This window comes from Nasonia vitripennis, chromosome 5 (genome assembly GCF_009193385.2).
Source record: "Nasonia vitripennis strain AsymCx chromosome 5, Nvit_psr_1.1, whole genome shotgun sequence".
NCBI classification, from domain to species: domain Eukaryota; kingdom Metazoa; phylum Arthropoda; class Insecta; order Hymenoptera; family Pteromalidae; genus Nasonia; species Nasonia vitripennis.
In genome coordinates, this window is record NC_045761.1 from 25,272,705 (window position 1) to 25,294,983 (window position 22,279).

Here is a 22,279-nt window from a genome sequence, read left to right on the forward strand (position 1 = left end):
GGGACCGACCCTCCGGTATCGCCGCACGAGGGACGAAGAGCCTGCAGCTATCTCTCGCTACACCCTCTTGCAGCTGTGGACTAGATTTTCTCTAATGCGCGGCGCTGTTGAGCGTCTGCGCCTTGGAAGCTCTATTAAGCTCGAGCTTTTGATGATGAAATTGCGCGATTGTAAGAGAGTTTCGTGTACTCTTTATTTCGCGCGAAATAAGAATCAATCGTATAAGCCTTGAACGACGCTTTTTTCGTCGTTCAACATGGAATATCATCAGCCAGTCTATATCTGTCTGTATACATCAGCAGCTCTGCTCATCCCCTGCAGGCACATCACCCTACAACGACGCTTTCACTTTGGGCGGAATGTTCGGCGTGTATCCTCTGATGTGACGCAATCCCGGCATTTATACCCGGCAGCACGTCGTCGAGCATCAGCGTCAAGGCACACGCGTAAACGGACATGGAAACGGCCTCGAGGGGGTGCGCGACGTCGTATTTTCTTTCCCTCTGTCGGCGCTTTTCGCCCTTTTTTCTCGGCTATTACGCTTCTTCACGTTTACCAAAATACATTCGCGTCTCATTAGACTGCCTCGAAAAGGCCCTAAGGAAGGCAGTTTCGAGGGGATGCGAGTGATTTTAATTTTATCGTCGCTATCTTGTTTACATTATTGTTTCTCGTCGTACTCGTGTTTTCAAAAAATACGTTCTATATCCGAGAAAACACGAAGATCATTTTTGAACGCCGCGTCATTTTTCCATCGCCCTGATAATTTCTCCGACGACGGCGAGCAAATCGCACGGCGTCGAGAAGCGTCGGAGGGTCGTATGTCTTAAGATGAAAGATCTTCGAGAAGATTTCCTAACGTGTGACAGGAGGTCGGGGAAATATATTAGCGTGCGGAAAATGGATTCTGAAAAAGCGCTGGAAATAAATACTGGATTCGCAAATTGAAAATATAAAAAACCTGATGGCTTTCCTCGGTGAAATTCCATATCAGAGCGACGGAAAACAGTAGTGCGAAAAGCATTGAGCGCTTCCAGTGTACGAGGAGAGCGAGGGGAGAGGCGGAAGTAAATCACGTTTCCTGCGACGACGTCACGTGATGATAAACGAGCGCACCAGTCCCCGACGTCATCGCTCGCGCGCCGTGCCAGAAGTGACATCTGATAACAACAACCGTAATCGCGGCGTTCGTGCACCTACCGCCTACGAATCATTCGTCTCTCGCTGATTTCCCGTATACAATGCCGCGGGAAAAAATTATCCCACTGCTGAGTAATCTCCGATCTCTCTCGCTCTCCCTTCGCTGGAGTCATTTATATCGGCGCAGAGCGGTAACGAGTTTTGGCCGATCAAAAAAAATTATCTCTCTGGACTAATATATGCTCGAGTGCGCTTTTCGAGGGTGATGAATTCGACACTTTGCTGTCTTTTCTTATCCGTATAATACAGTTATCAGCCCCGGATGCGTCTAAAAATAAATATCTTCCTCCGCGAGCGATTTTTCGCACAGCGACGAGAGTAAAACCACCGGTAGAGTGTAAGGGGCATGAGAGCGGATCTCGGAGGCGCGTTCGCGCGAGGTGTAAAAAAGTGAGCCACCGCAGCGAAGGGGTTATAAAATCGCGAGAGTGCAAGAGAGAGAGAGAGAGAGAGAGAGAGAGAGAGGTGCTGTAGGCGAGAAGGAACGGTAATAAATTACCCGCTGCGCGGACGCGTAAAACCAAGAGCGGGAGAGAGGCTAAATGAGAGGAAAAATGCGAGATGGAAGGGGGGAAAACAAGGGGAGAGAAACGCGAGGGCGCAAAAGAGGTGTGCGAAGAAAATGGCGAGCGAGGAAAAAGGAGGAGGTCTGTGTGTGCAGGAGAGAGAGGCAGAGTGCGGAACGCCACGAGAGTGGGTTGAAAATAAGAACGAGCTGATGTGGGGCTATTATTATTGTTTTTTTCTTCTTTGCTTATTCGCAGCTTTTAAAGTCAGCGTTGCAAAAGTTATTACATACTTATCATTTTTGCACAGACGTTGAGATTCTTCTAGTCGACAATGCCGCGAGCTGACATAAAAAATGAAGATAGCGCGGAATATATAGGTCTGGAGCACCGAAACCCACAAGAGAGAGAGAGAGAGAGAGAGAGAGAGAGAGAGAGAGAGAGAGAGAGAGAGAGAGGGTCACTCGTGGCACATGAAAGCCGGTCCTTTGGGCTGAAAAGTACACGCCGCAGTGCATATACGCGACACCACCCACGCCGCGGCTCGTATTTGTGTGTACACGCGACTACTGGCTGCGGCGGCGGTGACAATATGCCTGCGCGAGCTCGACAAAACCACCCTCGAGTTCTCGCGCCAGCGAGACCCTCCAAATGACAATGCGACATTTTTTATTATTAAAGTCAAGTGGCAGCGCGCGAGAATCAAGTGGCCCTCTTTCTTCTCTCGCGCGCCAGCGAGCGAGAGGCAGCTCTGCTTTTTCTAGCCCTACTGCATCTGCTGCTTTGCGTGGCGGCGGCGAGAGACTCGCGAGCATAATACTACTGATGTCGTTGTGAGACTTGTATGCGGTGCCTGAATGTGTGTCAGAAGGTGCGAACAGGTTGTCTGTGTTCGGGTGTGGAGAGGATCGAGTGTTGTACTGCTGAGATTTGACGAAAATTTTCGGATGTTATGTTTCACGCGGTTATACTATCACGAATCTTTTTTCCCCGTAAGAAAAACGTCGATTCCGCTAATGAGCAGAAAAAGACAACGATAAAACGCGCGCATCTCTCTGCATCGCACCGATCGGAGCAACAGTGTGCACGGAAAAAAGTCCACATTTTTTTCCACACTCCCGCGTCAAAGTCGCGCAGCAGCTGCACGAGTGGCGAACTAACGAGGACCTGTTAAACTAATGAACTCTCACTCGTATAACACGCGCATATGAAATTTTTCTCGTAATTCGTTCTCGCCCTCTCCTCGCGTGTGCTCTCGATTTTTTTCTCCCCTTGCGCACTTCGCCGCCGTCGTGTGTTCGTATACACTCGCGAGGCGTGTACGTTATGTCCTTGGTCGAGTTTCCACGCGGCAGCAGCGTCGCACGAGGTCAGGAATGTCAGGGTCTCTTAATTAACGCCGCCTCGATATTTCCTCCTCTTTCTTTCCCTTTTTTCTCGCTTTCCGCACGAGGGAGAGATGCCACACGGGCGCTCGACTTTCAGTTCGTCCTTTTTCTGATGGTATGTTTAAGCGTATACGGACGCCGGCAGATAACAGTGGCTGCGAAGGAGAATGCGAGGAAGTTGGCGTGCGGATATTCATTATCGGTAATTGATATGTACGCTCGCGCGCGCGCGCGGCTGTGTTCGCGTATGTATGACTTTATTTGAAAACTTTTAATTGAATTTTACCGCGGGGGGATTTGTATTGGAAGTACGTTTACCTATACTCTTATGGTCGAGCGATAATGATTATACTCGTTAAATATGTGTGTACATAGAATTAGTGAAATAACTCACCAAGATCGTATGGATTCCGAGTAGCAGCTCGTTTCGGGGTTCAGCATTTTTCTGTCGCTGTCAGACCTGCAACAAAGCCGAAATAGACTCGATCAGAAGCGCTTATCACCTCATTTGCGCCTCGTTTCCCAAAATCTCATCGATTTCTCCTGCATTATACAACGCCAGCAAATCCAGAGCTCATTAGTCCATCGCGAGCGCTAATTAGGGGCGCGAAAGGAATCAGTCGTCCCGTGAAAAGTCGGGAAAAATCGGGCTGGCAGACGGCAGCAGCAGCCGTCCGTACCGTGTCGTAATGACAGGTACGAGCGATGGGCACTTGACGCGGCTGACACGTAGACTCCATACGGGCGCAATCGATTTATCAGCGGCGCGCTCTGCCTTTTTCCGCGGCGTACGTTAGCGTGAATTATCCATGAGAGAACGCAGCCCTTTTGTGTAATAGTAGACGAGAGTTTTATCGGTTTTCCCCGGCGGGCTGCGTCGGGTTATTTAGATCGTGATTTCACGCGCCGCGAGTCGCGCGCGCGACAGATGTAAGCTCTCGGTTTAATTAGATTTTATTTGCAGCGTTGTCGGGCTGATTATTGCCTGATTGACGTCTCGTTGCATTATTGATGCTTTTCCGCTTATCGGCTGCTTTCAATCGCTGCCGAGTACACCTTTTTAATGAAGGACGAGCTGTCACCGAATTCGCGAGAATCCTCAAGGTGCATTTGCGCGATGAACCCGTCACGCGTCATAAACTACCCTCGACCAACGTATCTAGTCAATAACAGCCAACAGGTTCGAAACAATAGCCAAACAGATTTACCTACACTGGTAATACGGAAAAAGCGGTTGAAAGCAGGCGACGCGTAAAGATGCACCGAGCGATACGATCGGCCAGATTCGAAAAAAATAAAGCGTAACCGAAGGTGCAGTGTCATTGCGTGTTGTGACACCACATCGGGCTCGATTATGACTTTCGAGTGTCTCGCGGGGGTCGCGTGAGAACCCCCGAGAGCGCATTATGCGCGCCGCACGTATATAGATATACACAATGGACGTTGTTGCGGAAGAGCGAACTGCGAGGGTGAGAGAAAAGGACGAAGCGTGACGGGTTATACATGGGTGTATATGTGCATCGGGAAGGGGGTAGTCAAACGAAAGGTGGGTGAATCTTATTACGAGTGCTGCGCGCTTGCGTGTGGAGAGTCGCGCGCGTTAATGGGAGGCTAAGTGAAAGAAGCTGGCTTGTACTTTTTTAGCCGCCGATGCGAGTACTCGATAAGGATGCGTATATTGCTTTCACGCGTAATTTCAAGAGTTTTGTTTCTTCTTTTTTCGGGTATTTATGCGGGATGACTAATGGCTTGCAGAGTCAATAACGAATCTATTAAATTTAGAAATTATTTTCGCAAACTGGTTTTGCCTCTCGACTTCGTTTAACGAAGTACAGGCGAACAAAAGCGCTCGCGAGAATGCACCGAGAGCGAGCTTCGTGCTCTATTTACTCGGGCGAGTATGATGACGTTACGATTCGACTTTACTGTTATCATCGAGGCGCGCTGACGTCTCCTTTTTGCGAGTCAATAATGACTCTACACTTCGCTGCGCATACGGCCGTTTTTGCCGACAAAAACTTTCAGTGCTATCTCGCGACTTTATTAATTACACTCGGATTCTTTGTCGTATACATAGTAGAGCATACAGAAAAAAGGGTAAAAGTGCAGGGACCTGCGAAGTAAACGGAAGTACACCCCTATATGCGGCAAAAAATCAGCCAAACAAACGAAAATCCTCGTCATTACGCCGCAACGACAACAAACAGCCCTGTATGCACCCCTATATGCAGCACTCGTCCATTGTGGCACACGCGATAAATCAAAGCAAGGACGGCGACGACTCTGTGTGTGTATAGAACTTCGAAAATTCACATCGAGAAAAAGGCAGCTTCCCGGAATTCGCACAAAGAGCCGCAGGGTAAGCCAAACACGCAGCGACTTGCATCGGTGTGGCGTAGACACACACGCACACACACCAGCTACTACCCCCGAGCTCGCTACGACCCCCTTTCGAAAATCACATTCCGTCATGGCGGTGAGAGACAGAGAGAGAGAGAGAGAGAGAGAGAGAGAGAGAGAGAGAGAGAGAGAGAGAGAGAGAGAGAGAGAGAGAGAGAGAGAGAGAGAGAGAGAGAGAGAGAGAGAGAGAGAGGAGCAACCAGCCCCTCGAATTAACGTGAGCGGGACACACAAAGCCGCGCATTCCCACACACGTATGCGCACACAGCAGAGGAGCATAGCTGCGCACGCAACGCGCAACGCATGAATGCCTAATGCGCGGACAGCGTGATTTCCACCCTCGGTGCACCCGCGCAGTTCTCTCTCCCCCTTTCCCATCGCGCACATGGAGCTCGAGTCTCGATCTTTCTCACCCTGTCGTATTTATGGCTTTTTTTCTTCCGATTTATCGCAAATTAAAGCTCGACATCCAAGCGCGATATTATAATCGAGTCATCCCCGCGCGTTATAATTTGTCCCGCGCGAGCCATCGCGATATTAACTCCGGGGTTCGATACACGTTATCGCGCCGGGCTTCCTGCCTCCATCCCACCTGCAGCTCGCGGAATCATCATCCCCGGCTTAATTTCCGCAGCTGCGCGAGCGCGCGCGCAACTGTCGATCCGGCCCCGATGACTAATCGTCCGTGGCGTGACACGCGCGCTCGCGCGGGCAAGAAATATGAAAATCGCGAAGTAAGTAATGAGCGCCTCGCGCGGTTCTTTCGTATATAACTTCGCGCGCGTGTATTCCTCCCAAGAGACCATTTGTCAAGGTGACAGGGCAATCTCACCCCCGCGTCTTCGGCACGTGCGCGCTGGAAATTCGAGGCGCGGACTGCTCACCTTTCGATACGCGCCGATCGATCGGTGGCTAGCCGTGTCAGGTGAGGTTCGTCGCTGATGCCATTTGCTTGATGCACGTCGTCGTTGCGAAATGGCGGAGAAAACACTGTACACAGACCGTAAGAAATCAAACGCCCGACAGTAATAAGGTAATAAAGGGCCACCCGCGTTGAGATTCCCTCTATCATAGCCTATAAACAGGCTCTCGACTACTGAGGACTCTATACGCGTAGGCGCTCGCTACTCTCCATGTAATTTACCTGCGTGTGTGTGTAGGTGCGCGCCCCGAGCGCAAGTACCGTGTCCCCGCGGTAATTACTATATTTACGCGGGAGGGCCGCCGCCGTCGCCGCCGCCGCGAAAGAGAAGGACCGAGTTCCCATAACCTCCGCCGCGTATGTCGCGCATACGCTGAATAATGTGTCACATGTGTGACCGAGAAATGGATAAGTGGATGTATGGAAGGAAGAGGAAATTACACGGTGTAGGAGGATGCCTTAAGGAGGTTCCCGAAATCTTGGAATTTTCAATACTCTCTGATACTAGTCTTGATTAATTTTTTCAGGCATAAACAATAACCGATCCGACGATGGAAAGAGATAATCATTGACGATCAGCATCGCGCAAGCAGCTAATTCGTCCGAGCATTCAAATCCACTCATTACCATTTTCATTTTCATAATTCAGGTCACGCTAACTGCAGAGAGACGCCGGACGAGAGCGCGGGAGTCACACGTACACAGAGAGAAAAAAAAATTACGCAAGGGAAACCGAGAGAGAGACTCGTGAATCAAAGCGAGAGCCGCGCGCACAGTTTGGCAGGTGCTGCGCGCTCGGATTTCCCATAGCGCTCGCGCGAGTATGTGTGTACTCGATGGCGTGCCGTTGGACGTTAATTAAGGCCCGGCCGGGTTCACCTGCAGCGCAACCCGTACGCGCGCGCGCGAGCCGAGATTCCCATGGAAATGCGTTGTGTACCGCGGCATTTAAAGCGATCGCTCCTCGTCGATCGTATGGGTATGTGTGTGTGCTAGGTGGGAACTGAAATATGTGATTTCTTGCGCGTTTCACTCTTTTTTCACACGGGCGAACGTTGGCTTGTGGACTTTGACGGAATTCGGGTGGCGCTGATTTTCAGATTAGATTTTTGTCTCCGTCAACGTTTTACTCGATTTTTGCTCGATTATGCTTTCGAATACGTACGGGCACTCGTAACATGAATCTCGAAATCAATAAGGGTTCGGCGAAAAAGAATCTTCGGAAATAAAAATCTCTTTTGACAAACGCAGTCATCACTTTAAATGAGTCCATTAGGCATGAATCAGCCGCGACCGGTTCCCCGAAATTCGCACGCAGGTATGCACCTGCAAATTTATCTTCCATAATCGCCGGCCGTTTTAACCAATTTATCGCGCCATCCCGATATCAATGCGGAATGTTAATTATAACCAATAAAGTTATAATGCAACAATGAAAAACAAAAATACCGAGCAAATCGATCGCGAGAGAGCCCAACCTACCGCGAAGCTGTCTGCTGGGTCCGCCTAAACAAGGGGCTCCATTAAGCCAAATGACTCGAGCGTGAACGACCTCCGTGATTAAAAGGGCGATTTATTATCCGGATATACGCCGCCGCGAGGTTCACCTTCGATCCGTCAAACTCGAGGCTCTTTGCGAGTGGTGCAGCCTCGTGCGAAAATGCCCCGAGTGTCTATAGCTCTTCGAAACGAAGTCGGTATTATAGTCTAAAAGCGGTCGGTTATCGAAAAAAAGCTCAGAAAATTGAAATCTCTACAAAAAAAGGCAAATTACGAGCTGCGCAGGGAAGCGCGCGTGGCAGCGTTGGCAATCATCATCGGCCGCGGTCGCGATCATCATCAGGACGTAATCAGCGCGAGTCCGGCGTGTCGTAGCTCTCCGCACCCTTCCGCTTCCTGTGTTCCGGTAGGCTTGTCCGATCACGAGCCCCGTCTCTCTCTCTCTCTCTCTCTCTCTCTCTCTCTCTCTCTCTCTCTCTCTCTCTCTCTCTCTCTCTCTTTCTAGCTCCACACTCACGAGTCGAGCTTCCGGCTTCAGGTGGGATACACGCTCAGTCGAGCGACATGATGCCCCGGTCTGGGCAAAGGGTGAGAGATAGACCCCCCGCCGATTTTATCATCGGCGCCGCTTTTTGCCTCTCTCTCTATATATAACGTTATGTACTCTTTATTTCTGGAGATATGGGTTTGGGTTTCTAATAGGCGAGGCGAGGAAGTCGACGCGATAGTGCGGCAACGTTTTTTTTTCAGAAGGTCAGGGATACGCACACTCGGTGATGATTTTGTTGTTCGCTTAGCATGACAATGAAGCAATAAAACGTACATACGTTGCTCCGATTGAGTATAATTAAACAAGCTTCTCACCATCCGTTCCTCAGGCGCGTATAAATCTCCGAGTGCTCAACGCAGCATCTCAAACTGTACCAACCGTAAATCAAGCCGCTCAACATAAAACTCAAACATTCACGAGCGCAACATATACCCGCATCAACAGTCCTCTCTCGCACGGAGTGTATGTAGCGTAACCAAGTTGCATAACAAAAGAAAGCTGCAACAGTGTTTCCCAAAAAAAGCTGCAACCGTAATTCGCATCCGCGCGCACCCAACACTATTTTTTACCGTAGCGCAATACAGCGTACATGTACGTACGACGTACGCGTACCATATATGTATACCTGGAATCCGGTTTCGAAGCGGGACTTCCGGGCTCTCGCTTCGTTCCAGATTCCGGCAGATAGCGCAAGCGCGATATGGCGAATCTCTCGCTTTCACCGCGCGACAAAAAAAACAAGTGGCAGTCTCTCTCTCTCTCTCTCTCTCTCTCTCTCTCTCTCTCTCTCTCTCTCTCTCTCTCTCTCTGGAGTCTAATCGCGATGCGAATCCGATAGGCCCGATTTCGTGCCAGTCTTGTTGCTGCGCTGCGTGTATAGCTTCCCGGCAGCGATGTTCTGTGTGGGTATAGGTAATATAGCGGAGCGAATGTTCAACCGTCTTTTTGCGTATGCAAGCTCGGAGGTGTTCGATCTTGATGCCTGCGCTGATCGATGCGCATTAATTTGCTTTTTCAGCCGAGCCAGCGGAGGATAGGAAAGCTATTAAGTATTAGCATATAACGTTGTAGCTCTGTATCGAGGTGCAGGAGACGCGAGTCGAATTTAGTCGTCGCTCGGTATAATCGTTGTTTAGAGAGAGAAAGCCTGTTATCGTGGAACAGATATGTGTAAATTAAAATGGTCTCGAGCCCGTCGTTGTTTGATCGATCGCGGCAAAAAAAAGTAGCAGCGTAACGCTGAACCGCAACGCGGCGTCGATAATTGAATAGTTTTCCAAGCCCCCGCGCGGCTGGTTACGTCGGCGCGGCGCAGGTTTGGCTCTTGTTTAATGGCCGATGCATAAGCGTGACAGTCGCTCATTATTGCTGTTCGATTGCGGCGAGTTTTTTTAGGCTGGGCTGCGGCCGACGGAAGAGCGGCCGCGCATGCCGGAAGTGGAAGTGGAAATTGAGGCAATGACAGCGCGAGATCGTCGTGATTTCCGCGTCAGGTCGACTACACGGCTAGTGCTGGTGTAGGTTCGGCTATTGCTCACAGACACACACAGGTGACGAAATGGGTTACAGGCTTGACCAATTTTCCGGATCGGGAGAGTTCGTTGTGAAAGATGAGAGTGTTTGTGGTACACGAATCTATTGGATTGATAGGATGGTATAATCAACTACCTGAGGGCCAAATCCTGTTATATACGCATGTAGATGGCACATACCCTTTTCTTCGCCTCCTCGCTTCCTAAGCAAACAGCAGCACGAGTCGTGTAACCACGCGGCTATACTAATAATTTCCCTATTCGATCGAGAATATAGAGACTCTCTGTTGTACTGGAACAAATTGATGACTTGCCGGTATAATGTATGCGTAAACTTCGAGATACACTCGAAGCTCCCCAAAGCAAAATATCAAACTGTTACCCGTATCCCACTTTGCCGTGTGTGCACCGACCTGTACAAACACTCGGCAAATTACAATACGGTGAATTTATGCTATTCCTATATGCGTTGATAAATAAAACACGACGACAAATTATGCGCGATAATCATCACCGAAACCAATCCCGAAGCTATACGCGTCATCGGAGCGTGCGAACTTCATTCACTTTTTCATTGATCTAATCGTCCAATCGTCCCACAGATAGGGTTGAAAATGAAAACGCTCCCTAAGCGCCCACACGAGGCTCCATGAAAACAGGCGGCGAAGCCACAGCGGTGATTAACTTAGGTGTTATGCGATCCGCCTTTCTCGTTCGTGCGCAGGACGTCTCTATATCCCCCGGCGATCGTATCTCGGGATATCCAATTGGAAAACCTGCGCCTCGCATATGCGTCAGCTCTACGGTTTTTTTCTCTTTCTCTCCCGACGCGAGTCTTTGTCGTCCGCGATGCAGCGATTTTATTCACCGACGCTCCTCTCGACTTAATTGAAAGGATTATCTATTTTCAGTCGTCTAAGATCGAATATTTTCGTTTGCGGCTCTGCCTTTGTTTCAATAAACTTTAAAAATCGGCAAAATTACATCACCGCAGGCGGAACGAAATCGTCAGCTCCCATCCCCCAGCAGCGAAAAACCCCTGTAAAATCCGGAAACCCCTATCGCTTGGTACACACATCAGAGCGAGAGCATCGCGCACATAATCCATCTCTCCGCGGGCTTTTCTCGCCCGTCACTCCGGTATACGCGGCCGCCGCGCGTTATGTGCAGTACACTACAGTCTATACCTACGAAATCCCGCACACACACACATCCACACGAGCAATCGCAGATTGGCCCGGGGGAAGGTCTGACGTTGCCGGGGCGACGGCCGGATGCTGCGCGACAGAGTTTGGCGAATCGTTTCTCTCTCTCTCTCTCTTTCTCTCTCTCTCTCTCCCCTCGTCGCTCGCGCCGCTGCCACACCTGGCCGGAGCAAGAGAGAGAGAGAGAGAGCGAGAGAGAGCGCGCGCGTCCGTCGCTCTCTTTCTCTTGCGGCGATGCAGCTGCGCGACCCCTACGACGCGGCGCACGACGCCATCAGGGGATGAAAGCTAGCTGATGGAGGGGGAGAGAAGCGGAACTAGAAGCCGACGCGCGGGAATGGTCTGATGCTGCGAGCTGTAAACTCGCTGCTGCTACGCTGTGTGGAATACGTAGTATATCTGCGGGAGCACGTGGTCGCGAGAGTTGTTGCAAGGATGATGCCAAGAGAGACTATTGGATTTTATTCGGGTAATTTGGGGCCGACTGTGACGTAACCGATACTTTTTTACCAAACGCAAGCCGACGTCGTCTTTGATGATATTCCATTCGATCGAGGCACGCGCCTTTGGCATAACTATATACACACACTGTGTTGGCAACGAACGACTTTAACGGGCGCACACGCGGCATCTCGAAACGCCGATGAGCCGATGCGAGAACAAAGCCGACGCGTCGATACACGCTATACTACCTATATAATACACCGCATAGATACGCATAACCCGCCGCGCTCCGAATCTATGTTAATTCGCGCGCGCGCCTGCATCGCTCGCTCGCGAACGGATTATCATAAATTTCGAGCTATCGAGTTTCGCCTGCATAATCGATCGCGTTTTTGCACGCGCGTTGCACTATACATATTAATTGATTTATCGGCGATTCACGAGTATTTTTCTATGCTAAGAAGGATCGGAGGACCGAGATCGTTTACACACTTGTACCTATACATTATGCACGCGCGAATCGAAAGGACGAGAGCTAACGAAACGACGCTCGCGCGCGCGACATCGAGAGAGACCAAGGACGCGACGAGAGAGAGAGAGAGAGAGAGAGAGAGAGAGAGAGAGAGAGAGAGAGAGGAGAGCGACGCGAAAAGGTTCCGCAGCAGCGAAAATGGCGCGGAAGAAAGAAAGGAGGAAGGAAGGCTCGGAGCGAACGCGACGAGTCTCTCTTTGTCCGCCTCGGTGATTTAGAGACGTGCTAGTGCCTCTGCGTATAGGTATAATGCCGAGTACAGTCGATTCCGCGCTGTATACACCCTCGTGGAAGCAGGCGGGGGAGGAAAATCATTCTCGGCCCGTCCTCGTCTGCGTCTCGCTTTCTCGAGTGGGTGCTCCGCGAGATCGACGGCTAAATTTCTCATATCTTCGGCGATACTGATTTATTCGGCTATAGGGGGAGGAGCTGCTGGGAATCGATCGATTTTCCAGATTAAAGTTTCAGAGTAGAAAAATCGCGATCGATGACACTTAAAAATCCTCTCGAGACTCACGCACTCGAGACAGTATCGCAGTCAGGTGCAAAATAGGCGTCAATAGCCGTACTATGTGTACCGACCCGTCCGCTCTCTTCTATAAAAGCGACGAGGAAGCACGAGGAGAAGGAAAGAAAGAAACCAGAGCGACGCTCAAGCAGTCACGAGTCCAAGTGCGAAATTGAATAAGTAGAATTTCACACCTCGCGTCACTCACTCCGCGCGCGACACTATATGTGCCATATACGAGCGATACCTACGTGTCCTGGGTATTTATAAACAAATTAGAGTATCGTCAATCATGACCTCGGCATCATTGTCCGCCCTGGGGGGGATTCCCCCTTCTCGGCGAAGGCCCCGAGACATCTACTACGACGTCGAGCACAAAGGATTACCATCGTCTCTAAAGAGCGAGAGAGAGCACGTCGATTATGAGGCGCGCGTCTCTCTCTCTCTCTCTCTCTCTCTCTCTCTCTCTCTCCCTTGTCGCAGCAGCACTATATATATTTGAATGGAATCACCTGTTTCGCCGTGTATTCTGGCCGCACGCGAGAGCTGGCGAGAGAAAAAAGAATTTTTGTGTGTACGCGCTGTCTTCACTCGAGACCCGTGATCTCTATAATAGCGATGCATGCTGAGCTTTATTGTATCAGATTATATGGGCTATTTGAGGTGTTTGGGGGCGAAACGCCCGAGAGATCGTACTTCGAGATTTCGATTATGTTTGCTCGATGGACTTATACGTATTGTCCTGGCACTTTTTTCACCGTTGCAGTGACGATCGATGCACTTGCGATGATCGTTGTGGTAAAGCCGAGTTCATAAGTCGCCATTAAAGAAGCATAAGATGATTGCTCCGCGCGATTACAGCCATAAACTGATTATTCAATCATGACTTTTTCTCATAACGACCATCCATGGAATGGAAAACACGGTGAGGGCGTCGCGATTAAAAACGACTTTGACACCCGGTGTGCGGTATCGCTATATTCCTCGCGGAAAAGAATAAATTCGAATCGGACCGAAACACGTTTCGCGTCTATAAAATTTAGCATCGAATATCCGAGATCCTGAATAAAAACTGCTTCATTTGAGGGACGAACAAAACGCACAAGAAAAGCCGGAGAAAAAAGAAGAAGAAGAGGGCAGAACGAGGAGAGCTGTATATGGAAGGAACCCCGTCAGGATAGGAACGTCGTTTTCACGCCCGCGGTGTCGAGAGGAATCGTAACTAATTTTGCCAATAAATATTCATGGGAGTCGCGCGCGACTAATCGCACCGAATACTTTCTCTCTCTCTCTCTCTCTCTCTCTCTCTCTCTCTCTCTCTCTCTCTCTCTCTCACACACACACACACACTCTATCGCAGAGGTAAAAATGCTGCCGTGTCTCCTATGCGCGCTTTCTTCTCCGCGCGCCGCGTTTATAAGCAATTTATGCATGTATTCGTATGAAAAATCAATTAATGCGCCTCGTGACGCGGACATTGTGCGTTTCTTATTTTCCGTTATTTATGCAGTCGGTGCATCATCGATAACTGCAGAAGATATATGACGCTGTATGCATACAGTGCGGGTGAAATTTTTGCGAGCGAATGTACTTTTTGTAAACGACGTGATTTGTCGCGCTTACTGAATAATTAAACAATCAGCGGATGCCGGGGAATCGATATTTACGAGCTACTTTTCAGAAGCAGCGAGCAACTCTTTTTTTTCAAAATAACAGGTGTACGTGGCGAATGTAATTATAAAAGCGCAAAATTAATTTGGCAGAAACAAGGAGAGCTCAGATAATACATTAACACGCGCAGATACAACAAACTCGGCTCTTTATCGTCGCGCGCAAGTCCCGTCGCATAACTTAAAAAACTTTATGCCGAACTATACGGCCGTGGAATTATCCACGCGCGAACGCCCATCGGTCCGGCGTATTTCATAAAAAGCGCCTCTCGGACGAGCCGTGCACTCTCCGTCTCTCTCCCTCTCTCTCTCTCTCTGCCGCCCGTAAAAACGAAAACACAGTCGACTCGCAATTATCATTATTATATGCAGTCGCGTGTATAAATAGCAGCGCTGCAGAGAAACTAGAAATTTCCGAGAGGCGCGATGCAGCGCGTATACACTCGCTTTGGTCTCTTTCTCTCACTTTCGCAGCGGCGGCGGCGGCAGTCTAGTAAATTATCATAAATTAGTAATATTTTCGTGAGCGCAGGCGCGTCGACCTTTTTTACTCGCGCGCGCGCGAGCGCACCTCGCACGAAATTCCGTAGTTTCGTGCGCTCGCACGATTCGTCGATTTCGAAGGATTCCCGATGCGTGACGACTCACAAAACCGCACGACGCTCTTGCGCTCGCGCTCCATATATCCGTGTATAAGGCGCACGTCTCTCTCTCTCTCTCTCTCTCTCTCTCTCTCTCTCTCTCTCTCTCTCTTTCTGTCTCCCGTTTTCGTTCCGAGCGTGTCTCCTCGTAACCGAAGCCGATCACGCCGGCCAGTTTTTCCTTTGTTCCTTTTTTCTCGTTCTCTCTCTCTCTCTCTCTCTCTCTCTCTCTCGGTGTGTCCCTCTTCTTCTTTCCTCTCGCGATCTCGTCGGTCTCTTTTTTTTATAGTTTTCGGCTTTTATTGCCTTTATAGGCGAGCGCTGATTTATAGGCTACTGCACATTCTGGAGGAGGAATTCCATAATTCGCCGCCTGTGTGCCATCCGTCAGCGAGACTTTTTTTCAGCTCGGTGGATATCGGTAGCAAGGTTGTTTCGAGGATGAGTGAATTCCGCTGGATTTGATTAGATGAGTTCAAGGAAGATGCGCGCGCGCGCGCGCGATGGGAGGAGTCCGGGACGCAAATCAGTAGAAATCGTTTTTTACGGACGCACACGGGTTTTGAGCATTGTGGGCTAGAGGTCACGGACAGGGATTCACGAGAAAGTGTTTCTTCACTCTCGCATTTTTTCGGGACGCCTGTATGCGATGCGTATTTCAAAAATGTCGATTGTGCATAAGTACTGCGCGAAGGCAATTACAGCTGCTAAATTGCTGTGAGAACGGGTACGTTCTTCTACGAGAGTACACATCGGAACTATGTACAACTTTCAGAGGCAATATTGACACCTCAATTTTAACTCTTTGCACTCTCAATTTTCGGGAGAGATGAAATCGTCCACCTAAAAAACTCATCCAATATTTTGCCTTCCGAAACGAAAATTCCCACGCAACGCGTGGGATCCGAGTGCGCCGCCGTCGTGCGAAATTTCGTTAAAAAATTAATGCGCTGAAAATCCTCAACGCGACATGGACCCAATTTTCAAACGGCAGCGCGGAGAAAAATCTAAAACCTCCTTCGCGCGCTTTTTCCTCCGCTGCGACGAGAGAGCCTCTCTCGCCTTATTTTCTACAGTACAGGCGAACAAAGCGAAAAATCCGTGTCGCAGTATTCTCGCGGCCCCTCGGAAATCTTTACTCGGCTGACCGGTCGCATAATCTCGAGGAAGAAAGGCGCCGATCCTACAGGATCGGCCTAATCTCTCCATTCAGAGCAGCTCGACCCGTATATACTGTATATATGTAAGTCTCTCTCCTCGGGCCACGCGTCCCCGCGCGCGAAAATTATTATTTTTCTTTCACCTTCCCGGTAGCTGCTGCAGCGGAGCTCCGGTTAATCCTAAGGCGCGAGGTTGGGATCCTGCGGGTATTACGAGACGGGGCGCCGTGCCGAGTCCAGCGTTAAGACTATTAGCTGAGTAAACGATTTGGCCGAGATATAGTTTTCTCTCTCTGTCTCGCGGCGCTGTGCGGTCAGGGGGGAGTGACCGTTGCGGTTTAATTTCGTCGGAATTTCGGGAAGAGCGCCTGTCGCTTGTTTTTCAGGCTTGGAGGAAACTATACGGCTTATCAGAGTCATTATGTGCAATAAGCGCTCTAATCGGAATTTCAAAAAGTCGTTTGTTTAATGACATCATGGCTATAGATCTACAAGGAGATTTATCACTTTTCGGATACACCGCGGCGGAAAAAACCCATTTTGCCCGCAGACACTCCGGATTTATCGGCAGATAAGTAATTGTTGAACATTGCACAATGCGAGGACCATTTTTCAAAGACCGTGTACGAATAAAAAAAAGAACGCACCAGCTCTGTTTACTCTAAGATCGTGCGAAAACAAACCCGAAAGCCCATCGCCAAACACTGGTCCCGAAAAATCGTTTTCTCCTAAGAAAAAAAAAATCGTCAAAACTAGGCAAGTGAACGCACGCACACATACCAGTCGAAAAAAAGGGTAAGGTAGGAAAAAAGGGCTACATCTCCGATATCGTTTTACCGGGCCGACGTCCAGGTAGATAGACGTCGACGTGGAGCCAGGCGTGCGCTCGCTCTCGCGCACGTACACACACGCTCTGTTCAAATATTAACTCGGAAAACAGAGGAGAGGATTCCGCTGCTGTGTATATCCCTAGACCTTGCTTGGTTTCGTAACACCGGTAGCGCGACGTTTACACGAGTAGAGACGATCTCCAGCCGTTTGTCTGTCTGTCTCTCTCTCTCTCTCTCTCTCTCTCTCTCTCTCTCTCTCTCTCTCTCTCTCTCTCTCACTCACTCTTTCTGGCGGCTAGGTTAACTTTACATTGCTGTTGCTGCTGGCAAGCCTCGGATCCTCGATGTTTGCCGAGACGCCTGTGTAGCCTTATGCACGGATCGGAGCCAGCAGTAGCCAAGTCGACCTTCTTCCGCTTGTTTTTCTTTATCTTTAACCGTGTGCGTTTCTCGCTGGAATTTCGTTGGATTCCAAAGCGCGTGCGGACTCAGACAATGTACCGGTAGCTTTAATCGATCGAGTTAACGCAGGAAAATTTCGAACGTGTTGAGAAATGAAAAATTTGAGTGAGCGAAGATCGGATTTAAATTTATCAATTGCTCAGGATAAAATTTTGCTTTCGTAATCGGTAGATTATGTCGTCTCTCGAATTTCTGATTAATATTCCTATATGACCATGAACAAAATATTTCCACTATCTGATTAAAATAACGCAAGGTTATGCTTGTTATGGAAACAGAAATATCGATGAAATTTCGACCATGCAAGGTCTCGCGATACAGGTTCGCGGGACTGGGTATGTGGGTCAAGTGAAGAGGAAAGATAAGACTGCTAAATACATCTTGGAAAAATCTTTGGATGGTTCATTCAAGATTGGATTATCCTCAAAACCAAATTTTTTCACGAGATAACTTTGTAAAAATGCAAAATAAACGATCGCTATATTTTGTAGCAGCAAACAGCGGACTTTAAAACTGTTCCTCGAGAGCTTCAACTCGTGAATCTTCCTTCGCAGTTTCTGTATAAGTAAATTCGAGTCCATTACCAACCGGGCCCACGAAGGAAACCAACGCGATTCTCTCAAATCTCTCAAGGCTGAAAAAATGCTTTAAAATTTGGCACTCATCGCATCTCGAAAAAAAAAACCGGCTCCCGAGAGTGCTCTTACATCACGTGCTCAAGAAAAGCACGAGCTAGCGAGCCCGAGGCTGGTGCTCTAAACTGTTTACCGATAATGATTAAAAACCAGTTTGCCCGTACCAAGCGACTAGCGATTATACTGAATCGCGCCTGACGCAAGCGTAAAATCCTAATCGTCTCCGGAGTTTCAGTATAAATTCGGCGGCCACGGCGTGCGCTTCATTCCGTCTTCGGCATCAACTCGCTCAACATCCTTGCGACAAGCTTGGACTTTCGAGATCACCCAAGGAGCTTCTGGTCAACATGAACAAGTCCGTCATAGCTACTTTGGTCCTGCTGGTGGCTACGTGGCAGCTCACCGAGTGCGAGGCAGATGGACTTTTGGGGACTTTCGGCAAGGTGACGGAAAAGATAGGCGAAAAGACGGTGAAGATTGGTGAGAAGGTGAAAGAAGACGTGAAGGTCGTGAAGGAGACGATCACTACTTTATTGACTGGACAGAAGAACAAGGAGGAACATAAGGAAGATATAGCGGACAGTTATTCTGGACTGCCTGTGGTACCGACGTCTCAGCCCCAGACTCATCCGAACTTGTCGGGCGCTACTTTGTTTGGACAGAAGGACAAGAAGGACCATAAGGAAGATACGAATAGTGATTTCAAACCGACGAACAAACCGACTACAACGGAGTCTTCAACACAGGATCCAAGATTTACAATTAACAGTGCTCCGAGATGTCTACCTGGACAAGACTTTATTGCGGGTGCATGTCACGAGAGAGCGTAATTCCTTAAAAACGTGCATGAGGTAAGCAAACACATCATTTGAGTAAAAACAATGACGATATGCATGCATTAATAAAGTTTTTATACATTTTGCAACTTTCTTTTATTCATCGTTAATTTATGCAATGCATTTTTCTAACACTATCAGAGAATTGAAATTTTTTACGTTTCACAGATTTGGTGTGCCTATTATTATAAAAAAACCTGGAAGTTTCTAAGAAGATCTGATGAGCAGAGATGGAGACCAAGGATGCGCTTACGTAATTTATTGAATTATTTTGACGCGAACGGTATTCCTTGCACAAGTGCGATATCAAAATTTCAATTATTTAAGCTAAATTATTCACTCTCGACGTTACAAACGTCTGATTACGACGCATTCGAGCATTTAAATGCTAATAGACCTTGAATGCTTGAATCACATGGGTATTTAGTTGTTCAGTCGTTATATGCATCATTTTACACGCTAAGTTGTTGCGGCTAATTTTCTAAAAGCTTTTTATATGGTTATTTTATTATAAATAAACACATGCATAATCCATACGAGTACTCACTCTCCCGTGCTTTTTTATACCATGAGAAACCTGTCTTCGATGTAAATACCGACCGATATTACCACATAAAAGTGGCTGCAGCGATCCATCAATCATTCGAAATACCTCCGAGTTCAGGAGAACCTGACGGGATTCAAGGCATCTCGCAAGAATTGAGCACCACTGAACGGTAGCCAGGTAAGGGTAGTAATTCCGCGGCATTTCGTCGAATCTCTCTCTCTCTCTCTCTCTCTCTCTCTCTCTCTCTCTCTCTCCATCTTCCTTTCTCTCAAGATCGTCCTCCTTCCTCCGACAGCCGCCGACGCAACCAGTACCAAAAAGAGAGAAGCTCCCTCCTCCTCTCGTACTCTCGCCCCAAAAAAACAACAACGAAGCACCAGCAGACTAAGAGAGAGAGAGAGAGAGAGAGAGAGAGAGAGAGAGAGAGAGGGAGAGAGAGAGAGCGGTATATCCAGCGAGCAATAAAGCGGGTTCGCCACGAGCGAACGAGAGAGAAGGAAAAAAAGGAAGAGTAGCGCGCGGAGAAACTCGGAGCTCGAAAAATCCGGCTAGAGAGAGAGAGAGACTCGCTGCAGCTTCAGCGCAACGGCGTAGACAGTTGGGCGCCCGGCCAGAGCAAGAGAGAGAGAGAGAGAGAGAGAGAGAGAGAGAGAGAGAGAGAGAGAGAGAGAGAGAGAGAGAGAAGGGATCCCGACTCGGGACACCTCAGGTATCCGTTGCCCCCCCTCCGGCTGTCCCAGTGCGCGTTCGGGGTCCGCACCCTCCTGCTGCGGGCCCCTGCGCGAGGGGAGAGAATCGGCAGCCGAGAGAGCAAGGGGGATTCACACACCGCTGCTTATACGCGCGGAGCATCGCTGTAGACTGCAGTGCCGTAGGTATACCAGGCAAATTCGTGGATGATGAATATTTCGAGTTTTTTCGCGGCGGCGTCGTCGTCGCCGCCGTTGTTGTTGTCGCTGCCGCCGCGTCGCGGAACGAATCGAATCGGTGCTGCGAGTTCGGTGATTTGAATCGGATTGCCAGTATATAGGTGTACGGTGGCAGAGAGAGAGAGAGAGAGAGAGAGAGAGAGAGAGAGAGAGAGAGAGAGAGAGACTTTGGGAACTGTTGCGCGCTCGTGTTTGCCGATTCGTGCGGAGGCCACTTGTCGCGGAGATTTAGAGTAACCGAGCTACTGCAGCGGATCGGTTACTCTTCTTCTCCGTCTTCCCTCGATTGTATCTGCATTTTTATCGTTTTCTGCCGTGGGGTCGACTCGGGCAAATATTTTCCTCGAGTGTCACGGTTAATTTTGGGATGCTCTCGAGATCTGGCAAATTGAAGAAGGAAAACCGGAACTGAGTCGCGAGAATCGAGTTGGTGGGCTTCACTTCTTTCGTATCAACGGAAATTGCTCATTCTCGTTTTTACATCGTGGAGAAAACGATAAACTTGAAAAGGTCACGCCTCTGCGGAACGGCGGAAAAATCGATGAGATCTTTCAAGGCTAGCGAGAAACAAGTGCCCAGCAGCAGCACATCGGGATTCCGACGAGCAGCAATAACTCGAAAATTTATCATTCATTCAATTACGAATTTCGTCGATACCCAGCATTCGGAAGCCTCTAAGTGAAAGCGAGAGCACGAGCGAGAGAGAGAGAGAGAGAGAGAGAGAGAGAGAGAGAGAGAGAGAGATAGCTGGAGCTACGTAAGGGGACGAGTGCGCAGAAGCGAAGGGGGAGCCTAGCCTAGCTAAACTCTCGCTCTCTCTCGCTCGCCCCTGTTTCCTCGGTCTCTCTCGAGTGCACCTGGGCGCCCTGGTTCTCCACCCTGCCGATAGCCTCCCCTCCTATATATACATACATATATTCCACGAGTCTCTTTGTATGGTCTCGCGTCGCGCGCGCACGCGTACACACTCGCCTCCTTTCCGCGTGTAAATCCTTTTTGTTTCCTCATCTCGCTCGATTTTTCAAAATCTCAGGTTGATGGGCTACGTTTTAATTTTTCGTTCCCAGATGTCATCCGGATAAGCTCTCGGGTGGGGCGGGATACGCGCGTATGTCGGAGGAGAAAAATTGCGACTGCAGGGGATGCAAAGCGGGGCGTGCTAAGTCGATGAGCGCAGACATTGTTCGTAATGAGCACTGCCGAGAGAGAGAAGCGTTTTATTGCGCGCGGCGTAATGTGTTTATTACCGCGCGGTCTAACATGGGCGGTCGAGGCTTAATTTCGCGCATTGTGCTGCTGCTGCTGCTGCCCTCGAGATCGACAGACTGCGAAATTTTTTGCGGCGCTTTTAATTGATTAGAAAAATTCAAGTGAGCAATTAGCGTCCCCGCGTGCAAACAAATTGCGCGATTATTCAAATGAGGATTGATCGTTTCGTTTTTTATTAGAACGACGATCACTCACTTTGCGTTCACGGCAGATTTCAATAAAATTTTCAAGCTCCCGACTTGACTTTTACAAGACAAAACGTATGTGTGCACTCCATTAAGCGGCTCCCCTCGCGCTGCAAACCAGAGCAATATTACTCCGTGCGGCAAATGCTGTATCGATATCAAGCGTCGAATAAAGTACCCTCGTGAATAATAATGATGATAATAACGACGACGAAGGAGGAAAAAAAACGCACGCAGTCATTTACAGGACCATTACAAGCGTTTTTCCTTTGCGCCGCGCAGCGTAAAAAGCGTGAAACGGGCATGACTACATTAATCACAGAAAACTGCGCAAATATGAAACAGCACCGGAGTCTCGCGTGGCAATATGTACATGAGAACCCTCGAAAGCTCACGTAGACGGAATGAGGGATCGACCGAACGAGAGT

At 49.1% G+C, this 22,279-nt stretch overlaps 2 protein-coding genes across 7 annotated transcripts in view; one reads left to right on the forward strand and one right to left on the reverse strand.

The window, feature by feature from the left end:
* The window catches only part of LOC100113985 (transcription factor Sox-2), a 306,878-nt gene that overhangs the window by 33,526 nt on the left and 251,073 nt on the right, over nucleotides 1-22,279 (reverse strand). For all 6 annotated transcript variants that reach the window (XR_004345063.1, XR_004227827.2, XR_001729193.3 and 3 more), the window contains one exon: nucleotides 3,489-3,554. Coding sequence is in view for 2 of the 6 variants with exons in the window: in XM_016985738.3 (XP_016841227.1) it covers nucleotides 3,489-3,554 (66 nt within the window). In the remaining 4 variants the exon portion in view is untranslated. The remainder of the gene's footprint in view (nucleotides 1-3,488; nucleotides 3,555-22,279) is intronic.
* On the forward strand, nucleotides 18,231-19,463 carry LOC100680299. The gene is made up of 2 exons (XM_003426581.5): nucleotides 18,231-18,936; nucleotides 19,090-19,463. Exon 1 carries the CDS (start codon nucleotides 18,433-18,435, stop codon nucleotides 18,913-18,915), a length of 483 nt encoding a protein of 160 aa, XP_003426629.1. The 5' UTR covers nucleotides 18,231-18,432; the 3' UTR covers nucleotides 18,916-18,936; nucleotides 19,090-19,463.